This window comes from Leptonychotes weddellii, chromosome 4 (assembly GCF_054177405.1).
Source record: "Leptonychotes weddellii isolate Sample4059 chromosome 4, ASM5417740v2, whole genome shotgun sequence".
Taxonomy (NCBI): Eukaryota; Metazoa; Chordata; class Mammalia; order Carnivora; family Phocidae; genus Leptonychotes; species Leptonychotes weddellii.
In genome coordinates this window covers 75,180,496-75,205,461 of record NC_138372.1, presented here as the reverse complement: position 1 = coordinate 75,205,461, position 24,966 = coordinate 75,180,496, and the positions used below count along the sequence as shown (strand labels likewise).

Sequence of the window (24,966 nt, the reverse complement as noted above, 5' to 3'; positions counted from 1 at the left end):
GAATAACAAAAAGCTTAACAGGTGCTAAAGAAGTATACACACCTACATACATACAGTTGCTGTGGGAGAGATTGCCAGTCATGGTCAGGGATAGGCATTATTAATACCTGTAGGAAGAGCCAATAAAGACTTCAAGATCTAGGTAGACTTTTTGTGGATTAGACACTTTAAAAGTCTTGTTAAGTTTTTTTTACCCCCATCATTATCCACTCTTTTTTTTTTTTCCCAAATTATCCCAGATTTGTAAGGAAGTCTTGGATTTCATGCTTTTAGAAATTATTTATCATAAAATATACCCAGGTTTTGGGAGTGGTGGGTGGCTGGGTGGCTTAGTCTGTTAAGCCTCTACCTTCAGCTCAGGTCATGATCTCAGGGTCCTGGGATGGCGTCTTGTGTCAGGCTCCCTGCTCAGTGAGGAGTCTGCTTCTCCCTCTGCCCCTCCCCCCTGCTCATGATATCTCCCTCTCTCTCTCTCTCTCAAATAAATAAATAAAATCTTTAAAAAAAATAAAAAATATGTACTCAGGTTTTTAAAACCTAGGCATAGTCTATATTTTAATGAATCTATAAGGAAATCAATTGAAAATATTTTGAGTATTTATTTATTTTTCTTTCTTTGACAACACTGCTTTTTGAGTATCTACAATGCTTTGTGCCTAGAAATAGAAAAGCAGTCCAGAATTGTTTGGTTTTATTTACTTTTTGTTGGTGTGGATAATGTTAAAGTTTCAATTTGTCAGAAATAATAATACCTTTGTGTGTTTCCTATCTTGAAGATTTGGAAGGGGGGGGCATTAGAAATTATCTAAAATCTGTTTCAATAAGGTTTTAAAAACTGGCTTTAATGGGTGACACCATCTGATGCTATTACTGGAAAACTGAGAAGGTCAAGTTGCAGAAACACTATTAATTGCTTTTAGATCTCAAACATTAATATCAAAAGTGTGAGGAAACCAGGAAAGTGTGAATAGTTAGTGTGTCCTTTAATTTCCCAAAGTATACAGATTCATTTTATCATGTTATTAGCCTCACCACATTTCTAGTTGTATCAGAATATTCCCTATTATGTATGTCAAGCAAAACTTTACAATTTAAAGAACAGTCACTAATTTTTACAATAATATTAGTCAGAAGTTGTTTTTAAAATTCCTAGGTAATCAAATTCTGTTTCAGCTGGGTATGAAGATTAGTTAGCAAGTGGCTTGGCTGAGTATGAAGATGAGAAAAAATATTATCTGAACACCAGGAACCTTACTCATAGAAGTATAGGATGGTCAAATTATGGTATCTCAAAATAGAGACAGATGATTCGAGTAAGTAATGGTACCAAGGGACCGTATTTTTTTTTTTTTACAAAAACTGAAAAACTTTGAGCAAATTCCAAATTGTTAAACAGTGTGTAAAAGGCATTCACTTCAAGTACTCAACTGGTGAGAATGAACAGAAAAAAAGTGTAACAAATGTTCAAAGTAAATTATTAAGACATGGTGGTCAATAGTATTGAAAGCCACTTAGAAGCCTATATCAGATTATTAGTGTTTACTCTATTGGAACCAAATACTATTTTATATTTGTTTCAGTAATTCTTATCAGGCTACCTTCCATGTATTATGTAATTCAAGTGATCTTTAAATTATTGTTAAATTCTATCTTAAAGAGAGCTTTCACAAAGGACATGCAATTGATATCATCTAGAGTTACTGTCATTTCTAGGCTAAGTCCCATGGAAATTCATAACTTAAAAATGAAAGTCAGAAAGATGCAACTGCCTTCATAATGCCAATGCAGCGGTTATAAATATTTCATGAACATTGCATGGGCAGGGGCAGATCTCCATTTTCATGAGTTAGAATTTGTACAGCTAAGTCTCCAGATTTTACTATTCATAATGCACAGTATGCCCTGTAGAGCATTCCATATAGTGCTTTTTTAATATTTATGTTTAATGAAGAAATTACTGTTCTAAAAAGAGAACAAACCGAATCAAAGATTTTTTTGTTAAAATTATGAGTTTTGCTGAATAGAGACGGTAACAACCAACAGAAATTACCTCATTGCTGTATCTTAGCACATAAACGCCTAACTTTTAGAGTAATACAAGATGACAGATCAAGACACATTAAACGTAAGTGAAAAGGTTCTTTCTAAAGGTTATAACATTAGAAATCTCATCTTAAAAGAATTTGAAAGGTTAAAATGCAAAGAGCAACTTTCTTACATATAAAAATATTAATTACAAATGATATATTGGCCTGCTGTTTCATAGTTTAAATATATGTCTGTATTTTTCTGGGTTTTTCTTTTATTCAAAAAACATTTTAACTTGCTAAGATAATATTACCAAGTTCAATAATGAATTGCTATTGCATATTTTAAGGTAATTTATCAAAGTGCATTATCAGTACCTGTCAGAATAAATTTTGCACTAAAAGTAATAAAAAAAAAAGGACTATTGTATGTATTGAAATCAAAGAACATTGCTACAGCTAAGTTATTTTCAATGGAAAGGATAGGTGATTGCCCTCTAAATGATACTTGTCCCATGAGAAAATAGAAGCCTGAAAAATCACAGGAAACAGGCACAGGAAAATGTCTGTTCCTTGCTTTTAAAAATGAGCATTTTTTAATTTTATTTTATTTCATTTTTGTCATTTTGATCAATTCTTTCAAGTAGATGAATGTTAAAAAATGCTTCACAGATCTTGGTAACATTTACAAAAGTAAACTAAGTTACTGATCAGCTCATGTATAGTCCAAGGCTGAATTATTCCATATTAGCATACACTATATATCATAATTAGATTGATTAGGAAGTCATGGATTTTCTTTTGAATATACTTCATCAAGACTAAGTCTTCTAATAATGGAAACAACAGACTTCAGCTATAATATCATCTACCCAGGAATCAGCAGCTTAAGTATTTTTTATTAGGTTTAAGCCAATGAGGTCTCTGGAAATTCGGTAATATTTACTGAATATACCACCAAAAGTTTATGTTTTACTCCTGGTATTATTTAACTGGTAGTGGAAAACACTTTCTTCCATTTGGTTCTTCGTAATTTTATTTTCCAAAGGCTCCCTTGAGGAATTTAACCTTTATGTGATGAATTTGCAGTTCACTGGAAGTGTGTTAACCTTAGTTCCCTAATGAGTCTAGGTGTAATACTGAGGCGGAATTGAGAAATAGATCATGTAGCTCATTGTCAAGTTGGATTTGTCTTGCACATATCCAGCTTTGCTGTTGTTCCAGTACACATTTTGATCACAATTCTTTAATTATGTTCTATATTTAACTGACCTATTTGAACAGGATCCAGAGCTGGTACGGAACATCTGTCGCTGGGTGAGGCAAGCTGTTCAGATTCCTTTTTTTGCCAAGTTGACCCCAAATGTCACTGATATCGTAAGCATCGCAAGAGCTGCAAAGGAAGGTAAGAACTAGACTTGTGTCACTTGTCTAGTTCTGGAAGTATGGGCCTGAAGTATGTGCCATTCCAAAGTATATCTTTATCCACAAATATATGTGTGTATCTTTGTTTAGAGTTTAAGAAAAATACTAAATTGAGCACTTGATCTCCCAAATGCAGTAGGTTCACACCTGGACTCAAGCTAGTAAATGGACTCTAAACAAGGACATTTATAATCTTTCTTGATAAACACCTGCTTCACGCACAAAGAATTATGAAACAAAATCATGCTCACAGTGAACCACTCCAAAATAAATGACCTTGTAATGTAACAATCCAACAGTAGCATTTGAACCTTTAATGAAGTACAAAACAAAAAGATACCAGCTTCCACAATATGAAATTTCTTGTGAGTTCCCTTTATATTTGATAGGGCCTAGTATACTGCCTTAAACATATGTCCAATAAATATCTGTTGAACACATAAATCATGCAGGCAGTGAATGATTTTATAAATCATATATGCCATGCCCGATCCAATGGAAATTGCATCTTGATTTGCAAAGGTATTGTAAACTACCTGGGAAATAACACCAATTACAAAATGTTTGAAATCTATCAATCTGTATAATAAATGGAAAAATGAATTGATGGGAATTAAAAGTTTTTATGTCTAGCATTTTAATAAGCATAATGGTAGGAGTGAAGTTAGTAAAGTCATTGAGGATAGGAAATGTTCTCAAGAGAAAGAGTGTTCATGTTCCCTGGTTGTGTGGGTTTGAATGGCTTTTGACCATTGTCCCTTTAAAAAATCCCAGGTAAATGATGAAGTGTTTTCCGTAGGTGGTGCAGATGGCGTTACAGCGACCAACACTGTCTCAGGTCTAATGGGATTAAAAGCTGATGGCACACCTTGGCCAGCAGTGGGCTTTGGGAAACGGACTACATACGGAGGAGTGTCTGGTAGGTGTTGCCCTCTGCTTGCATTTTGCTTCCTTGAAGGTTGCTGAAAAATCAGAGATCATGTCACAAGCAAGTATATCATGTCTTGTATGATCCCAAATTCTGATAACTCATTGCTGGTCAAAATTCCTAATAGTTATGACAGATGGTACATATTGAGTGTGCAAGCTCAAGTAACTGATAGCAAAAGATGAGAGAATACCAAGATAAGGTTGTGTGTGAATTCGATTCTCTCGTGGTCTACGCTCTTCTCAGAATTTCTCATTGTCACGAATGTCTTGTCACTTACTAGTAAGGGCTGATACCAGTGTCGTCGCAGAGAAAAACATAAAAACCCTGATGATAATATCTTTTTCAGAGTCTGAATTTGTTTCACTTTTCCTAGAATTTTGAAATCTACCTTCTTCAAAAAATCTTGCTTTCATAACTGTCCCCAGCGAATTCTTAAAACTGCATTTATGGCGGCAGCTGAGAGGACATTTCAGACCTCACACCTTTGCGTATCTTTCCTCATCATCAAACACTTGCATTTAAAACAGAAACAGAAGTTTTAATCCCAATGTGTCATTCAGTATCTTTGCCCTGTGCACTCTGTTGCTGTGACAACATGAACTTGGTCTTGCAAAGACAATGCTGTAAGGTTCTTGACTGTACTGGTATGGGGATTAGTCTCCTTGGTGATAGAGACAGTGGTAAATATACATAATATAGCAGTGTCCCACTGTTCGAGAAAAGCATTGCTGAATCAGACCAAAATATGCTTTTGGAAGAGGCTGGGTAGACACAAATAAAGCACTATCCATGCTGAGGTATTATATTTTGAGAGCATGAAGTGTGTCTATGAGCCACGATTTTTAAAAAATTATATTCCGCTTTTAATTGAATGCCATTCGTATTCCCACAATGTCAGAAAGAGGAAAGCTGACGAGAAGCACCTGCTCAGGGTCCAGACAAACTCTCTTTTATCAGGAGCTATCAAACAGAGCCTTAAATACTATTGTAATGCAGAATAACGTGCACCGCGTTAGCGTGTGCCGCAGAAAGAGAGTCAAGAGACTCCAGAGTTGGGCTGTAACATGCACTATGTTTTCTGTCAGCCCATTTCAATTTTTCCAGCCTGCCATGTTGACAGCAAGAGAATAAAGGAGGTCACAGAGGGTGCTGAACATTAAAAATTAATAAAAGAACTATTGCAGTAGTATTTTATATAAGTAACACCATTCACGTTTTCTCATTTAAGCTGCAATTTCTGAATATTCTCCCATACTATAACTCAGTCTAATAAAACTACAAAATTACAGCATTAGAAAAAGTCTTTTGTTTTGTAGTCTTTAAGCATACACACACTGGAAATTATAGTGCTACCTGAAAACAAGTTCAGCTATACCTCAGGGCCTGTTAACATTTCCATGAAACTCTATTTCTAAGATTTATAAATTCATATATAAATATTCACTTGGGCTATAAGCTCAGCTAAGCCTGGGTGGAACTTTCATTTTAAACCACAAAAAGTCCCTAACATTTTTAAGGGCTTGTACCTCATTTCTAATAGGTTCTATATTAAGTCCCTTCACATTAAACAGTCTGTTTTGAAAATAGCCTTTCTCCATATTGACAAAATTGATAGAATTTCTCTCCTTTAAAGCAGTGTTGGCTTTAATTTAGAGGTAATAGAATCTGAAAAGCAGTTTAAACAGGCAATAATAATATATTTGAGGACAGAAGCAAGTACTATAACAGAGTACCTTCAGAGTGAGTTATAACAAAACCTAGCCTACCAAAACTGTGTTAAATAATAATGGCTTCAAATTTTAGGAATGATGGAAATATCAAGATGGCTAAATACCATTCCTACTTTTATCAAGCATGGCTGTCAAGACTTCAAATGCTGCTTCAATGTAGAATATCATACAAAATATGCCAGACATTTTTATAAGATTAAAAAAATTACCACAGCACAGTGCTAATACTTTCCCGAGTATTCTCAAGCACTGGAGTGTCTGCTTTTAGAAGAACAGCTTGAATCGCAGATTCTTTTTTTAAGTGAAAGCTGAAAAATATTCAATTTTGGATAGCCACCTGAAATACAACACATACTTTCCATTGCCAGGGAGGAGTGTTTTTCCCCTTCAATATTCTCCAGCTCTCTATTCAGTCTTTATTATTTTTTCTCAGAATAAGATTGCTGCTGTTTGACATGAAGGTTTTATTTTGTTTAAATGGGAAATAATGAGGTACTTGGGGTACTGCACATGCTATAGAAAAATGGTCACATTCTGTAATGTCTTTCTAAAGCACACTAGCTAATAAGGGGCAGTGACTAGCATTGGGAAGACAGAACCTCAGCCAATGAATGTCAGTTGGATTATTTTGAACATGACTAGTCTGGATGCTAGAGTACTTTAAAGCAATGTTTTCCAAACTTTGGTTCCCAACTCATGAGTGTACAATGGAACCAAGTTAAAGACCTATAATCAACATTTAAAAAAAATCAAATAGAACAGAAAAAAATGTCAGAATGCTTGGCACACAGATGGGATAAACATTGGTCAAACATCTTTTTCAGTTATACATGTAATATACACACACACACACACGTGTGTGTGTGTGTGTATGTATATATGTGTTTATTTCTCTCCTGGGTCATGATGTAAAATGAGTTTTTTATTATGATTAACTTCAAAAATTCGGAAAGCTACTGATTAGAGGGAGGTCTCTTTATTTAATAAAAGAAATCATTAAGCCTCTAGAAGTCATTAAACAAGGTTACTTCTATTTGTTGCAGTTTAAAATTTTTTATCAAGAGCAATAGTTAGATTCCGAGATCTCATCCTCAGCTTTGTTATTTTAGAAACTGCGTTTTTCCAACTCATCTATAGGTGATTAGAATCTGGGGGTGGGGGCTGGAGGAGGCAAAACATATGAAGCAAATCCATAATGGAATGATTTATAAACCTGAATTTCAATTGGAGATACACGTGGCAAGATTCATGCTCCATGAGTCCATTAAAGGTTGAATTATAAAATTAAAAGTGATTTCATAGTGAGAACAGTATCAAAAGAAAGCTTAGTCGGTATTCATAAGGAAGATTTTCATGAAACTAAGATGACTAATTCAGCTCTCCACCATACAAATACTCCTGTCTAAATTACCGACTCTTAATTCCTTGCCTTTCTTTGGGCAGTAGAGACTTTACACTGCAAGTTGTTACCATCTAACTTTCCTTTTTCTGGAATCTGTGCAGAAATCTTTTTTTTTTTTTAAATATCAAACAACAGTTAGTTCATATGTCACCAAACAGTTGAGCAGATTATTTTGTTTTGTTTCTGGGGGATTCCGTGCCTTTATTTATTTCATTGGAAGAACCACTGATCTCATCAGTAACATTATTTATGAACCCTATCCTTGAGTGAATTACTGATTATTTTTCCTAGTTTTAGTTTACTTATTTTTTTCTTGTTTTAGTTTCAAATTTTGACCTTTTTCCTGGCCTTATCCACAAATAATGAAAGAATGTTAAGATAGCCCTTAACTCAGTGATTACTATCACCTGGGTAAATGTGTTGTCCAACTGTGGTGTGACATTTTCACAGTCAGTCTTCCCTGTGGAAAAGATTCTTTTAGACATGGTTAAGAATGAGTCCTGCATGGAAAAAAAAAAAAAAAAGGGGAGCCTGGGTGGCTCAGTCGTTAAGCGTCTGCCTTCAGCTCAGGTCATGATCCCAGGGTCCTGGGATCGAGCCCCACATCCAGCTCCCTGCTCGGCGGGAAGCCTACTTCTCCCTCTCCCACTCCCCCTGCTTGTGTTCCCTCTCTCGCTGTCTCTCTCTCTCTGTGGAAAAATAAATAAAATCTTAAAAAAAAAAAAAAGTGAGTCCTGCATGACATAACCACAGATACATCTGACTTGCAACTGACTTTGTGAGGATGGTATTTATTAATTTCTAGCTGCTTTAGGAGAAACAGTAATCAAGGATCTTTCAGTGGGGTAAACTCATTTGAGGGAATTATCCCTCGTTATGTTTTAAGTGCTTCTTTCTATTGATGGGGGATGGGCATATTTTTTAGGTTTGTTATGTAATTCCATTATCCTGTATATATTCTGTTTGTTATACATACATACACCCACATAGGGAAAAGATATGAAATTTCTCTGCAGAAGGCACTTTGAAACGATGATGAATGCTTTAGGTTCAATTAATTCACTTCCTAGAAGCTTGGAAAATTAAGTCATTGTTTTACATTATTTTATTTACCACATTTGTTCTATTTACCCAAAGAAGGAAATTCTTGTTCTCAATTTCAATATTGGATGGCTTTTTGACATTATTGTCTGTACCAACCTGCTCAGTTAAAACACTAGAACACATTTTATTTAATAGTAATACCTATAAATTCTAATACTGATTTCTGAATAATTCATCAGAAATGGCCTTCAAGATTTGATCTCTATTTCAGGAGCCCAAATTTACTAATTACATATAGGATATTACAGATTTAAGAGATGATTGTGTATTTCTTAACAAATGACAATGGCATACTCCATAAATGCCCTTACATTCTCAAATAAATAATGAACGATTTGAAATCCAGCTATTAGGCACTGAACTCTGAGTGCTTATAGTTCTAAGCCTCCTAACGGTGTTTTCATTGTAAAACCAACCAGAGAAACACCCATAAAAGAAGGTACAAGTTAGAAATTTGCTAATATTTTGTAACTCTGTGCCAGTGTATGGGCTAAAAGTGGGTACAAAGTGTATAGCTCAAAAAACTTGCACAAAACATGAATCAGCATAATAGTTTAAAAATAATCTTAACTCTATACTGCATATTTTATGTTCATGTTTAAAAAGTTACTTAGGCATGATTGTTGGGACCATACAGTGACTTAGCTGTGTTGAACTCAGGTACTGAGCATTATGTAAATGCAAATGCAATGTAACCCATTCCAGTCAGGAACTTAAACTTATCTTGATCTATTTATTAGTGTATTTTTGTAAAATGAGGAAGATGACAAAACACACAGTAGATTGAAAACCCAAAAGTTACAATTTGCTTTGAATAGCTATTTACATACACACAAGCAACTGAAGATTTTGGCAAGATTACTTTAAGTTCTTGCACCATACATTACAATTATATCATAAAGTGCAGTATTGGTATTTTTTTATGGGAAGTAGTTGTTAATGGGCTGGACTTTTTTTATTGTCAATCACATAATTACTGATGCATAAAATCCTTTTAGAAAAACATGCCTACTCACTGTCATAAAATTTCAACTATCTATTATAACTATCTTTATCAATAAGAGCTTAGATTTTAATACTGAAATGTCTAAAATAACCTGAAAGATAAAGGTAACATTTAAATGAATAAAAAAAGCACTGATAAATTATGCCAAAAAGAATAATTAAAAGGAGAACCTTTCACTTTATACTCACTCATCTCTTTTCTTTTGTGTGTGTGTGTAAAAAATTGCAAAAAATATAGTCTATTCACATAAATATTCTTAGGGCATCACAAGTTTAACTGATCAAATTATTAAAGACCTTGTTATATAAATATATGTACTATATTTGCAGAACAGTCAAAGTAGGCATATCAAATAAAGATGCTGAATTACAATTTTCATTATAAATTACCAGTTTGGTTGAGAGAAGCTCACCATTAGAACTATTCTCATTTAAATCATGCTCATTTGAATATATTCATGTACAGATTGACAAAGAATCCCCTTTTGCATTATATTGCCTTTCCTGGAGCCCGAATTTCACACTGTTTGGCTGTCGTTGGTCTGTGCAGGAGATCAGAGCCCTAATAATAGATTTTTGACGGTGAGCTCGCCTGCTACCTGCCCTACACAAATCCTCACTGTTCATGTTTGCTTCATGGCAACAAAGCAGACAGAAGGAAAATGCCAAGTGCTGAGTTTGAGGTACAGCCTTGCCTTGGCTTGACATTTCAGCAGAATAGCAGTTTATGAGATGCATAATTTTTCATCTGGGACTCAGCTGCCATATTCATAGACGCTTACAGCTCATTGACGGACTGGAGCAAGGGCAAAGGTTTAAAGCGTAGACCAAGGTCTACATCCTTGCCGTAGCTATTTTAAAATAACTATTGTCCTGCAGATAAATGGTAAAATCAAAAAGTATTTAAGAGCCAACAAATGCATGGCCATGTGGATATTATATATGTTTTCTTTTATTCAAAATTAGGAAAATAAATTAATGTCTGTATCACCTCCTAAGAAAATATTCGATAGACTTTGTAAACCAAAGGACTCTGACAAGCATATTAAGAAAACTTACCTTTGCAGCAATGGTAATGAATTATTAAATTTCTTTCCTCTGTGTGTGTGTGTCTGTGTGTGTGTTTTCCATAAAGAATGACTTCAAGCTTGAAATTAATCAAAAAATGTTCTATTATGAAAGTAAAACTAAGGAGTATCGTGTCACTGTTTGAGCTTGAATTTAAATATTCACAGATTCATGCATATCTACTGTACTAAAAAATCAGTGTAGGTACACGTCAGTGACTGTTTAATTTAGAACTACACATCTCTGTAAGCTTCAGAAACAGTTCACCATGTCACAGTCTCATACAGAACAATGGTACAGTACATTGGATTAATTAAAGAAGGCTTGCAGAGAACTGAGTTCTCAGTATGTCAAGATTTCAGTTTTATGTTAAATATTTTCTAAAGGCCAGACCCTTAAATCTCAGGGGCTGTACCAAGCAGTGAGCTGTGAATTTAACCATAGGCTAACTGCTAATGATAAGGAAAAGAGTCCTAGTTGAGGCAGCTGTAATACAGTCATTGGATTAGGCTATCAATCACTCAGCTCCCTAAGGAAAAGGGGAAGAAGACCAAACAGTGAAAAGGGAAATTAGGAAAGGAGGGCATGACTAGAATGAGATTCCTCACCATCCTTATCCATTCGTCGGCTTAAATCCCTAAGTATTAGACCAAATTCTCCAGCATTGCTCAGACTATAAAGCCAACACATTTATCCCTAACATCGAGAGAACTATCAAAATGTCATTGGCTTTCAGTAGCTGAAGATCTTAAAACCTGCTAGAAGCAAATGCCTGATTACATAATCAAAATTAGATTAACCCTTAATTTTTGCACTTAAGATTTATATGTATGGTTATTTTATGTATAAGGATTTATGTACACCAGCAAGGGAGATATTCTTATTTAACTTCTAATCTGGAGCCAGTTTTAACTCATGGAAGCCCTGTTGTGAGGTGAGATTCCAGTAGATCAGTGGTTCTCAGTGTGCCCCAGACCCTGGAGGACTCATTAGAATACAGACTGCTGGGCTCCTCCCTGAGTGGTGTGGGAGGGCCTGAGAATCCACACTGAACAGTAGGTGAAGAAAGGTTGGTGTCGTTGAGCATTTTTATTTAAGATCTTATCTCCAAAATAGTGTCAAAGGCTTTAATAGGTGGTAAAATTCAAGAATCATGGTATTCCATATATAAATTTAGAATCTCTGCCCACAGCCAAGTATCTGAAACAAATTGTAGTAAATAGGATCAGAATTCATTCTTAAGAAAAGTAGTAGAAGAGGTGCCTGGGTGGCTCAGTTGGTTAAGTGTCTGCCTTTGGCTCAGGTCATTATCCCATATCTACTGTACTAAAAAATCAGTGTAGGTACACGTCAGTGTCTGTTTAATTTAGAACTACACATCTCTGTAAGCTTCAGAAACAGTTCACCATGTCACAGTCTCATACAGAACAATGGTACAGTACATTGGATTAATTAAAGAAGCCTTGCTTCTTTATCCCATGATCAAGCCCCATGTCAGGCTTCCTGCTCAGCAGGCAGCCTGCTTCTCCCTCTCTCTCTGCTGCTCCCCCTGCTTGTCCTCTCTCACTCTCTCTCTGACAAATAAATAAATAAAATCTTTAAAAGAAAAGAGAGAGACAGAAAAGTAGTAGAAAATAGTATTTGAGGGCTCAGAATAGAAAGAATATGCCACTCCATTTAAAATTAAATGTTTCCAGTTATAAATTATTTTATGTCACCGAGATGAAAAGTACAGCATAGGGAATATATTCAATAATATTGTAATAACATTGTATGGTGACAGATGGGGACTACACTTACGGTGGTGAGCATTGAGTAATGCACAGAATTGTCAAATCACTATGTTGTACATCTGAAACTAATGTAACATTGCATATCAACTATACTTCAATAATAAAAAAATTTTAAGGATTAAATGTTGACTGCAAACCATTGTTATGCAAAGAGAATCCATTCTAAGTGCCACTAAGTAGTCCTTTGGAAAGGAAACAGGTGTCAGAGGCAGACAAGGGTAAACTTAAGCTCCTGATTGTGAAATACCATGTTTTTCTTTTTGACTTTGTGCAGACACTAACATACTGAATAGTAACAGTTCTCTCCCTGGACAAGCACGTACATATCAATGAACATAGTTATTTCCTCAGACTCAAACTGTAGGAGACAACAGTATTGGTAGCCTCCCGCTTTTCTCTCTCCCTTTATGTTTTGCCCGTCATCCCCATACAATTGCATCCTTTTTATCAGTAGAAGGGAAGGGATAACCAATGCTGTGGGGACAAGCTGTTTCAATGCAGTGTCCCTGCCATTAGCCTAGTTATACTATGCACGAGAGTCTTCCAAAGTCATGTTTATAGACTGTTGGTGATACAGTTTGTCAATCATGGAAGCTTCCAGGTTTTCCTGGATGAAGGAGTGTCCTGGTGTGCAGCCCCAATAATTTAGTACCATCTGAATCCCTGATAGCAAATTATACCCCCAATTCTAAAAGGTCCTTAAGTGTGGGGCATAGTGCATCCTCAAGAGACCCACACAGTATCTGATGCTCAAAGGTACAGACTGCCCAGATGATAAAGGAATCTGGTCAGGCCAGCTTAACTTCACTCACTATGCTTTTGTAGAGTCTAATACTTTGATTCAATGTGTGTAAGGATTTTACACTCATTATTTTAGTTTTCTTCAAATTTTTATGCCCACAAATACCCCACATTAAAAATATATAAACTATGTACTCCTCCCCCATTTTAAGTCAATCTTATAAATTTTAGCCATAAGTTTAAGTGATAATAAAAGACATAGTCTCCCACATTCTGCAAATATTAATTCTTAAGATGAAATGGCTACATCATTCTTTTAAATAAACTTAATAGAGTCTCAATAGCATAGTGATTTTATACTCATCATGACTTATTTAAAAATACATAACAGGCTTGAAATAATAGTTGAAAGTTTTACATAATTTTTTCCCTTGAACTAGTATTTCCAGTCAACTTCCTCACCAAATTTTATCCTGTTTTTGTTTATTTTTAAGTTTGAACATCTCTTATGGATTGCTATAGAATTTCTCTTTAACAAACTATATGCCTATAATATGACATTTATATTTTTTAAATTTCTGGGTTAAGGTTTTAATGATAATTTTTCTTCTATATTGTTCTAATTGACAGTTAATACTTTATCATAATAATATAAATATATTATAACTAGTGATAATTATTCACCATAAAAGTAAATTTTATTGGAAATACACTTCTTAATGAGGAAAATATGGCTTCTTAAAAATAATTAGATCATATATTTATTATTGATGCACATTTTTCCTAAAAATGTCAGGGTTGGCATTATTCTATTCTACTATTATTTTTTAGATATGAATATAGAAAATCCTTGTTCATCTAAATAATTAAAGGGGACTGCAAAGAGTTTTATTATAGTCACTTAACCCAAATCTTTGAACACCTTCCGCATTACAAGCTAAAAGTTACTTAGTAATCTTCACCAAACATGATTAGGCAATTTGATGAGCTACTCTTTTAGTTTTGTTGAAGAAGTAACTTGGAACTCACCTGACTTTCAAAAATATTTGTTACCCAATCATAAATCACTTCTTTAAAATGAATACCAATAGTTTGAATTAGCATTTTGTTTGATACCCCAGCATTTTTACTGTTGAGCAATATGTCATTATAATATTTGAGATCATTGAGAGATAAGCTTTTTTCCAAGGTAGAATGGACTGTTAAGACATAAGAGTTGGGAAAGAGCCCCGCATCGGGCTTCCTGCTCAGCAGGGAGCCTGCTTCTCCCTCTCCCTCTGCCTCTCTCCCTGCTCATGCTCTCTCCCTCTCTCTCTCTCTCTCTCTGTATCTCTGTGTCTCAAATGAATAATAAAAAAAAAGAGTTGGGAAAGAACCAGCATGATATTTTGACTGCACTCTTTCTCAGGCATATAAAATTTAAGATACAACACTTATGGAAGTCAAGGATCTAGAAAATGAGTCCCTAAGATTAGTTCACCCATGGGATACATACTTCCATAAGAAGGGCAACACTGGGTATACATCCTTCTTTGAGAAGATCACTAGCTTATTTCATCTAATCTTCACACAACTTTATAACAAAGCAATACCTTGGTTTTCATTTTCATATCAATTTGACTATGTTTCTTAAAATAGCACCAGCAATTTTAAGAAAATTTTCATGCATGGGCTAATAAATCTCAGTATATAAGTTAATATGTGCTAGTGGTAGTATTTGAAATTTTATACTTCCAGACTTTTGTGTTACTGGCAAAATCAGTCAGCATTTCTGCACTCCTCAGCACTGGCTATTCAGGCAATGAGTAGCAGCTACATGGGAATATCAAGGCCTTTGAATAATATGATCTTTATTTGCCCAGCACCATATTGAACACTTTATATGCATTCTTATATAAATAACTCTATGATGCAGACATCACTGGCCCCATTTTGTAGCTTTAGGAACTCAAACTCCAGATGGTTAAGCAACTTGCCAAAGTTTAGATAGCCAGAACGTGTCATAGTTTGGATTCAAACTCAGATCTGTCTCCAAAGATGAAGTGCTAGGCATTTTCATGAATGTCTTAATCCAATAGCTGCCATGATAAGTCTCTGTCTACATATAATATACTCATTAAATTCTAATAGGCTATGAATGTCATTTACTAATGCAACATTTATTCTATCTGGATTTGAAAATCTGTGAATGTACTCTTCTGTGACCATTGTCAAAATCACGGCCTTATTATCTGTATCACTCCATCACTATATTGGAAAATTGATCAAGTAGGTGAATTAGGGAAAAATTCTTTAATTCCTTCCAAAGAACAACAACAACAAAAATGACAGGAAGCATTCAGGCATTTTTCTTAAAGTGTAAATATGCAGCGTTTGCTTGAAGTGAAGCTGTCATCAATATAGCAATAAATAACCTATTTCTTACTGACTTAGATAAACTGTATGAGGGCTTGGTCTAACTGTGATACTGAGAAAAAACTTTGGGTGTCCTTTTTAATTTCTTCCTTCTAATCTTTAGTCAGTTACAAATGACCATGTGTTCCTGCAACTATCTCACCTTCTTTTTGGACAGATCCATCTTTTTCCCCAGCGGCAGTATCATCTCCTTTATAATTTCAACTGAGCTTGCAAAAAGCACCACTAAGTAATTCAGAGATGCTACTTTTTCATTAGGTGGGGAGAGAGAGAAGGACATTTTGAAGGTGGTGAGGTGAAGAAATTGGACCAAAAAACCTTGCTAAGCCCCTTCTGAAAGGGAAAAAAAAAAAAAAGGAAACAACCATTTCTCACTTTCCCTTGTATAAAACAAAACAAGATAAAATATAAATAAAATAAAATAAGATGAAACTGTTTTAGCACACATCTGGCATGATGTGATATGAGAAATTTAATCAGTATAAATTAATTTGAAAAGTATATAGATCAAAAATCAAGAGTTCAAGGAATGCTTCTAAATTGCTCTCAGTTCATTTAACACATCTGGTTAATGACAGACCTGTTTGGATTATAAGCTTCTTAAAAGCAGGAGCCATTCCTGTTTCTTCATGATCTCCTCCAAAGCCTAGGAAAGGCATAGGCACATTGTAGACATGAAAGACACACCATTTGATCCTTAATATTCAGCTGTGTATAACTAAGAGGGTTTTGGGAATGAGACTGCCTCTCAATTTCTGACATCCATCTTGACTTGCTGGTGAGCTTTTGGTAACTGAGTAAGAAATTTTAACTAACAGAATATAGGCCATCTTATGATACATTCAAAGTGCTGAAAGGAAAAAATTTGCAGCCAAGAATACTCTATCCAGCAAGGCTATCATTCAGAATAAGAGAGAGAAAGAGTTTCCCAGACAAACAAAAGTTAAAGGAATTTATGGCCACTAAACCAGCCCTACAAGAAATGTTAAAGGGGACTCTTAGTGAAAAGGAAAGACCATAAGCAAGAGTAAGGAAAGTAGGAAGCCCAAAAGCAGTAAAAATAAGTATATCTGTAAAAATCAGTCGAGGGACTCACAAAATAAAGTGATGTAAAGTATGACACCATATACCCAAAACGTCAGAGGGAGAGGAGTAAAGAATGGGTTCAGATTTAAGCAACCATCAACTTAATATAGACTGCTCTATACAGAAGATGTTATATACAAACCGGGTAGTAGCCACAAATCAAAAACCAATAATAGATATGCAAAAAAAAGGGAAAGGAATCCAAATATATCACTAAAGAAAGCTAACTAAGCATGAGAGAAGAGAGCAAAAGAAGAAAAATGGAGAAAAACTACAAAAACAACCATAAAACAAGTAACAAAATGACAATAAATACATATCTATCAATAATAATCTTGAATGTAAATGGACTAAGTGCTCCAATCAAAAACATAGGATGACAGAATGGGTAAAAAAATAAGACCTATCTCTATGCTGCCTATAAGAGACTCATTTCAGACCTAAAGACACGGGAAGATTGAAAGTGAACGGATGGAAAAGCATTTAGTATGCAAATGAATATGAAAAGAAAGGGTAGCAACACTTATATTGGACATAATAGACTTTAAACAAAGACTGTAACAAGAGACAAAGAAGGACACTATATCATTAAGGGGACAGTCCAAAAGAAGATATAACAATTGTAAATATTTATGCACCCCACATAGGAGCACTCAGTTACATAAAACAGTTAATAATAAACATAAAGGAAGTAATCAATAGTAATACAATGATAGTAGGAACTTCAACACCCCACTCACATTGATGGACAGATCATCCAAACAGAAAATCCACAAGGAAACAGTGGCTTTGAATGACACACTAGAACAGATAGATTTAACAGATAGATTCAGAACATTCCATCCCCAAACAGCAGAATACACACCCTTTTCAAGTGCACGTGGAACATTCTCCAGAATAGATCACATATTACGCCACAAAATAAGTCTCAACAGATTAAAAAAATTGAAGTCATACATGCATCTTTTCTGACTGCAGTGCTATGAAACTAGAAATCAACCACAAAGAAAAAATATGGAAAGAGATTAAATAACATGCTACTAAAGAATGAATGCGTCAACCAGGAAATCAAAGAGGACATGAAAAAGTACATGGAGACAAATGAAAATGAAAGGACAACAGTTCAAAATCTTTACAGTGCAGCAAAAGTAGTTTAAAGAGGGAAGTTTATAGCAATACAGGCCTACCTCAAGAAGCAGGAAAAATCTCAAATAAACAACCTAATCTTACACCTAAAGGAGCTAAAAAAAGAACAAACAAAACCCAAAACCAATAGAAGGAAGGATATAATAAAGATTATGCCAGAAATAAATGAAATAGAAACTAAAACAAAAATAATAGAACAGATCAATGAAACCAGGAGCTGGTTCTCTAAAAAGATCAACAAAATTGTTAAACCTTTAGCTAGACTCTCAAGAAGAGCAAGAGAGAGAGGGAGAGATAGAAATGACTCAAATGAAATTGGAAATGAAAGAAGAGAAATAATAATCAACACCACAGAAATACAAACAATTATAAGAGAATATTTTGAAAAATTATATGTGAACACATTGAACAACCTAGATGAAATGGATAAATTCCTAGAAACATATAACCTCCCAAAACTGAGTCAGGAAGAAATAGAAAATCTGAACAGACCAATTACTAGCAAGGAAATTGAAGCAGTCATCAAAAAACATCATTCACCAAAGTCAAGTGGGGTTTATTCCCAGGATGCAAGGGTATTTCAGTATTCACAAATCAATCAATGTGATACAGCACATCGATATGAGAAAGGATAAAAGCCATATGATCATTTCAATAGACACAGAAAAGCATTTGAAAAACTACAACATCCATTCATGATGAGAGCCATCAACAAAGTAGGTTTAGAGGGAACAAAACTCAACATAATAAAGGCCATAGATGATAAACTCACAGCTAATATCATCCTGATATTCCCCCTAAAGTCAGGAACAAGATAAGGATGCCCACTCTCACCACTTATATTCAATGTAGTACTGGAAGTCCTAGCCACAGCAATCAGAGAAGAAAAAGGAATAAAAGCCATCCACATTGGCTTTCACTATTCACAGATGACATGATAGAAAAGCCTAACAATTCCACTAAAAACCTACTAGAACTGATAAGTGAACTTAATAAGATTGCAGGATACAAAATTAAAATACGGAGATACATTTCATTTCTATACACTAATAATGGAGCAATGGAAAGAGAAATTAGGAAAGCAATCTCATTTATAATTACACCAAAAATAGTAAAATACCTAAGAATAAACTAACCAAAGAGGTGAAAGACCTGTACTCTGAAAACTATAAAACATCGATGAAAGAAATTGAAGACAATGTCTACAAATGGAAATATATTCCATGCTCATGGATTGGAAGAACAAAAATTGTTAAAATGTCCATACTACCCAAAGCAATCTTCAGATTTAATGAAATCCCTATTAGAATACCAACAACATTTTTCACAGAACTAGAACAGACAATCCTAAAATTTATATGGAATCACAAAGACCCTGAATAGTCAAAAGTTTAATCTTGAAAATGAAAAACAAAGCTTGAGATATCACACTCCAGATTTCAAGTTGTACTACAAAGCTGTAGTAATCAAAACAGTATGGTACTGGCACAAAAAGAGACACATAGATCAATGGAACACAATAGAAAAGCCAGAAATAAACAATTAATCTTTGACAAAGGAGGAAAGAATAAGCCATGGGAAAAAGACAGTCTCTTCAACAAATGGTGTTGGGAAAACTATATGGCTACATGCAAAAGAATGAAACTGGACCACTTTCTTACACCATACACAAAAATAAATTCAAAGTGGATTAAAGACCTAAATGTGAGACCTGAAACCATAAAATCCTAGAAGAGATCACAGGTAGTAATGTCTCTGACATTGGCCTTAGCAATGTTTTTCTAGATACGTCTCCTGAGGCAAGGTAAATAAAGGCAAAAATAAACTGTTGGGACTATATCAAAGTAAAAAGCTTCTGCACAGCAGAGGAAACAATCAACAAAACTAAAAGACAACCTACTGAATGGGAGAAAATATTTGCAAATGACATATCCAATTCAGGGTTAGTATCCAAAATATATAAAGAACTTATCAAACTCAACACCCCAAAAACAAATAATCCAATTAAAAAATGCACAGAAGACATGAACAGACATTTTTCCAAAGAAGACATACAGATGGCCAACAGACACATGAAAAGATGTTCAACATCACTCATCATCAGGGAAATGGAAATCAAAACTATAATGAGATATCACTTCACACCTGTCAGAATGGCTATAATCAAAAACACAAGGAACAACAAGTGTTGGCAAGGATGTGGAGAAAAAGGAACCCTCTTGCACTGTTGGTGGGAATGCAAACTGGTGCAACCACTATGGAAAACAGTATGGAGATTCCTCAAAAAATTAAAAATAGAACTACCCTATGATCCAGTAGTCACACTACTAGATATTTACCCAATGAATACAAAAACATGAATTCAAAGGGATACATGCACCCCCATGTTTATTGCAGCATTATTTACAATAGCCAAACTATGGAAGCAGCCCAAGTGTCCATCAATAGATGAAAGGATACAGAAGATGTGGTATATGTGTATATGTATATATATGTGTGTGTATATACACACAAAATGGAATATTATTCAGCCATAAAAAGAATGAAATCTTGCCATTTGCAACAACAGGAATAGAGCTAGAGAGTATAATGCCAAGCAAAATAAGTCAGTCGGAGAAAGACAAATACCATTTCACTCACATGTGGAATTTAAGAAACAAAACATATGAACAAAAGGGGGGAAAGAAGAGATAGATAAACCAAAATTCAGGCTCTTACTATAGAGAATAGATAGAGAACGGATAGATGGTTTCCAGAGGGGAAGTGGGTGGGAAGATGGGTGAAATAGGTGATGGGGATTAAGAGTACACTTGTCATGATGGAGTAATGTAGAATTGTTGAACCACTACATTGTATACCTAGAATTAATATAAATAACATTTTATGTTCACTATACTGGAATTAAAATTAAATATTTAATAAAAAAAGAATATAGGCCATCTTACTAGGTACTAGATGCTAAGAATTTTTCATGTGTTATGTTATTTAATCATTACAACAACCTAGTCCTGTGGTCATATTTATTTACCTGTTTTAGTGAAAAAGAAACTGAGGTACAGAGAAGTCAAGTAAATTCTGTAATGTCACACAGTTTATATACACATATATTGGAATTCTTGCCATCTGGATCTTAATATTATGAATTTAACCATTATGTTACAGTTACTTCCCCACCCCTCTTCACTCTGTATTAATTTACTCTATTATGCTTTTGTAATATTCTCAACATATTGTAGGATGAAAATATCTAGAGACCCACTTTTGTATTTCTTAAACAAAAAATATTAGACTGAAAATAATCTATGAATATAGCACTAAGATTAATAACTGTTTAAAAAAAAATCACAGGAATGACAGGTCACAATTACAGTGTAAGTAGTCTAGTAAACCTCTCAGTATTCCTATTAACCTCAGGGTTTCATGCATTTCTCATATTAATATACTAAGAAATAGCACAAAGAAACATATGTACTTTTCAAGGCAGATGCCAAAGGTTTAATGGATCAAATTATTTCTGTGCTGGATTTTCATTCACTAGTTCCAAATGTTTGGTCTTTTACTTTAGTTTAATCCAATATTAAAATGGAATTATAAATTTCTCCATTAAATAGTATAAAATAAAAACATAATAGAAATGAATTGGGCTGACAATAATAGTTTGAATGGTTGAAATATCTTTTGCCTTAGCCATTCTAGCTCCCTAAAGCCTTGTTTTAATAGCAAGTTTATACTAGATGAGAATATGGTAACTTTTTTGTAGAAATTATGTGTATGTGTATATGTGTGTATTTGTTTGTTCCTTGTACATTATTGTAAATCATTCCCAAAGGCTTTTGTTTAGTTTTACCATTTTTATAGGTTTATAATACAGTAGGGATCACCAAGGTCTTTAGTGTGATAATAGTCACCTAAGGATATTATTAAGTAAGCTGATCCTGGGCTCAGAAAGTATCTAATTCAGTAGATCTGAGATGAGACCAGGATTGTATATGGTGTTTTTTCCTTAAGAATCTCAGAGGATTCTAATACTTATTGATCTTCAATCTTTAGTTCCCATCTTAAGTGGGAGGGGGGGAATTCTAATATGGGGAATGCCACCATTATAACATATAATAATCTTATATAATAAAAATTTGAGATGTTTGTTTTTTGAGAATGAACCAATTTATCTTTTATAGGTTAAATGTAGTCAATGATCATTTTCATTTTAGTAATTGAAATGTAGTAACCTAGATTTTAAATGAGTAGCCCCTCAGGTGGACTCTCTAAAATCCTCACTAAAATACGTCAAAAATGCAAAGAAACAATAAAATGTTTACTTCACATTTAGTCGGTTGTCATAATTGTCAAGGAATTTTCACTAACTTTCTATTTGGTGAACTTTATTGATGGGTATTAAACTTTGGGTGATGGGATATATCATTAAAAGCCCTTCTTGGGGCGTCTGGATGGCTCAGTCAGTTGAGCACTGGACTCTTGATTTTGACTCAGGTCATGATCTCAGGGTCCTGGGATCGGCCCTGCTTCAGGCTCCATGCTCAGTGGGAAGTCTACTGGAGATTCTCTTTCTTCCTCTCCCTCCACCCCTCCTCTCTCTCTCTCTCTCTCAAATAAATAATCTTTAAAAAAAAAAAGCCTTTCTTTGCCACTCCTAGTTCCTGGCCAGGTATTTTTGAGAATGTGTATATGATTGGATGTATCAAAAGAGCTGTTATTATAAGAATATTTTCGATAAGTGGTCCAGTTTTTTTTTCCTAAACCAGGAGTAGATAAAAACAGAGCCAAGAAGCACTTAAACACTTTTATATCTGTTTTAAGGCAAGCAGGATTGCTATTGTTCCAGTGCCATAGGATAGACTCTAGAATGAATGAAGATTTTATATCTTTCTCTCTCTGTGAGGGTTAGCAAGAGGTAGCTAGAGGCAGTGCCTAATGTTTAAGAGCTCTAATCCTCATAAGCTAAGATCTTCAAGTAGAATTAGAGACTCCAAGATTCCTAGTATCCTTTCCCTGGGAATTATGTAGTTTTACATGTATTCCATTTGTACAGAGTGTCAAATCAAAGCAAGGAGAAAAAGATAAAACTTTCCCACTTTAATCTCACAAAGTCCCATGGTCTGCTAAATTCCGCCAATTTGGCTTTGAAATGTGAACATGAACATTATGTCTACCTTTAGTCCTGAAGAGGGGATTTGCCCAACCAAGCAGACAATAAAAGCAAGGAGCAATTCACACTGGACTGAGATAAGAAGATACAGAATGGATAGGGAAATAGTAAGAAAAAAAAGAAGAAAAAGAAAAGAAAAAAGAAAAACAGGAAAGAAGCAAAAATACAGTAGCACAAATAAAATCCACATTGTTATGACAGGGCAAAATTGAAACCATGGAAACTTGAATCAGTGTTGCAAAAGATAGCCTTAGGAATCGCTCGAAAAATATACAGAAACAGGACAGAGCAATTAAAATCATGAAAGGGAAACTGATGGACATATACAGACAACCCAAAAAGGAATTCATGATGAAGGTAGCAGGATGGGAGTGGGACAGCAGATAATAAAAGAAAAAATAGTAATACTTAGCATTTACTGAGCACTTGCCATGTTATCAGTCACTATTTTAGCTCACTTCCTATATCTTAACTGCTTTAATAGGCATTTTCCATAAGTTAACTAATAATGAAAGATATACATTTTAGAACATTTTTTAACTTTCCTGAATTAAAATGAAATTCAATTAGAAAGAAGTCACTGATTTACCAGAACAGCACAGAGACCTTTACCTAGCACATTCTACAAAATATTTTTAATTACAAGATTATGTAGAAAAATTAGGCTAGCCGCAGATACAGTCTCAGCAACACTAAATTCCAGAAGGAAACAGAGTGGTATGTTTTTAGGAGAAAGGGTAATCACACATCCAAGTTGATAATTAATGTGCCAATTCAGGACAAAAATTCTCAGATATACAAGGGCTCAGAAAATACAACATATTCTTTAAAAATATTATTGAAGATATATGTACTAAATAACTGAGTAATAAATTACAACAGTGGTTTTCAAATTATGGTTTCTGGACCAGCAGCAAGCATCACCTGGGAACTTATTAGAAGCACAAATTTTTCAGGGCCAACCCCAGACTTACTAAATCAGAAGCTCTGTAGTGTGGGGCCCGGCAGTCTGTTTTAACAAGCCCTCCAGGTGATTCTGATGCATGCTAAAGTATGAGAACCAGTGAATTAATGAATTCAAGAATTAGAAGGCATTCCATAAATGTTAAGCTTTTTAAAAAATTAACCTTATATCTAGGCCAAAATTATTATTAGAAATTGAGTTTTAAAACCAAATGCCTGTGGGGCGCCTGGATGGCTCAGTCGGTTAAGCTTCTGCCTTCGGCTAAGGTCATGGTCCCAGGGTCCTGGGATCAAGCCCCGCATCGGGCTCCATGCTCGGTGGGAGGCCTGCTTCTCCCTCTCCCACTCCCCCTACTTGTGTTCCCTCTCTCCTGTCTCTCTCTCTGTCAAATAAATAAATAAAATCTTTAAAAAACAAAAACAAACAAAAAAACCCCGAACACCTGTGTCAGAAATTAATCCTGAAAAAGAAGCTAAAATATTAACAAAATTTCAAAATGGAATAACTTAGATTTAAATCCTAGATTCTTTTAATAAAGAGCAATTTATGAGAAACAACAAAAGTAGGTGGGTAGAGGATTCAGATGTACAAAATCTCTTATCCTAAATAGATTTTTTTCTAAAGTCTCACTTTTGACTTAGATAATTTTCAAAAATATAGGTTGAAACAGCTTTTTGAAGAACTTACGATAACTATTATTTGAAAGAGTAAAAATTGTAAAAGGATATATACTATATACTTATTTATAATTATCTTTTTAATGTCTTAGGATCTATAATTATGACCCTCTTCATTTCTGATACTGGTAATTGGTGCATTCTTTTTTCCTTGATTGGTCTAGTTAAAAGTTATTAATTTTATTGATCTTTTCAAAGAACCACTTTTTGGCTTTCTGATGTTCTCTGGCTTTTGTTCCTTTTCTTTTTTCATTTCTTACCTCTGCCTGTTTCCTTTTTCTACTT

At 34.5% G+C, this 24,966-nt stretch overlaps 1 protein-coding gene across 1 annotated transcript in view; it reads left to right on the top strand.

Moving 5' to 3' along the window:
- Positions 1 to 24,966, top strand: part of DPYD (dihydropyrimidine dehydrogenase) — a 741,385-nt gene that overhangs the window by 520,936 nt on the left and 195,483 nt on the right. Inside the window, exons 15-16 of the mRNA XM_081817099.1 lie at positions 3,312 to 3,432; positions 4,252 to 4,371. Of these exons, the coding sequence (XP_081673225.1) occupies positions 3,312 to 3,432; positions 4,252 to 4,371 (241 nt within the window). The remainder of the gene's footprint in view (positions 1 to 3,311; positions 3,433 to 4,251; positions 4,372 to 24,966) is intronic.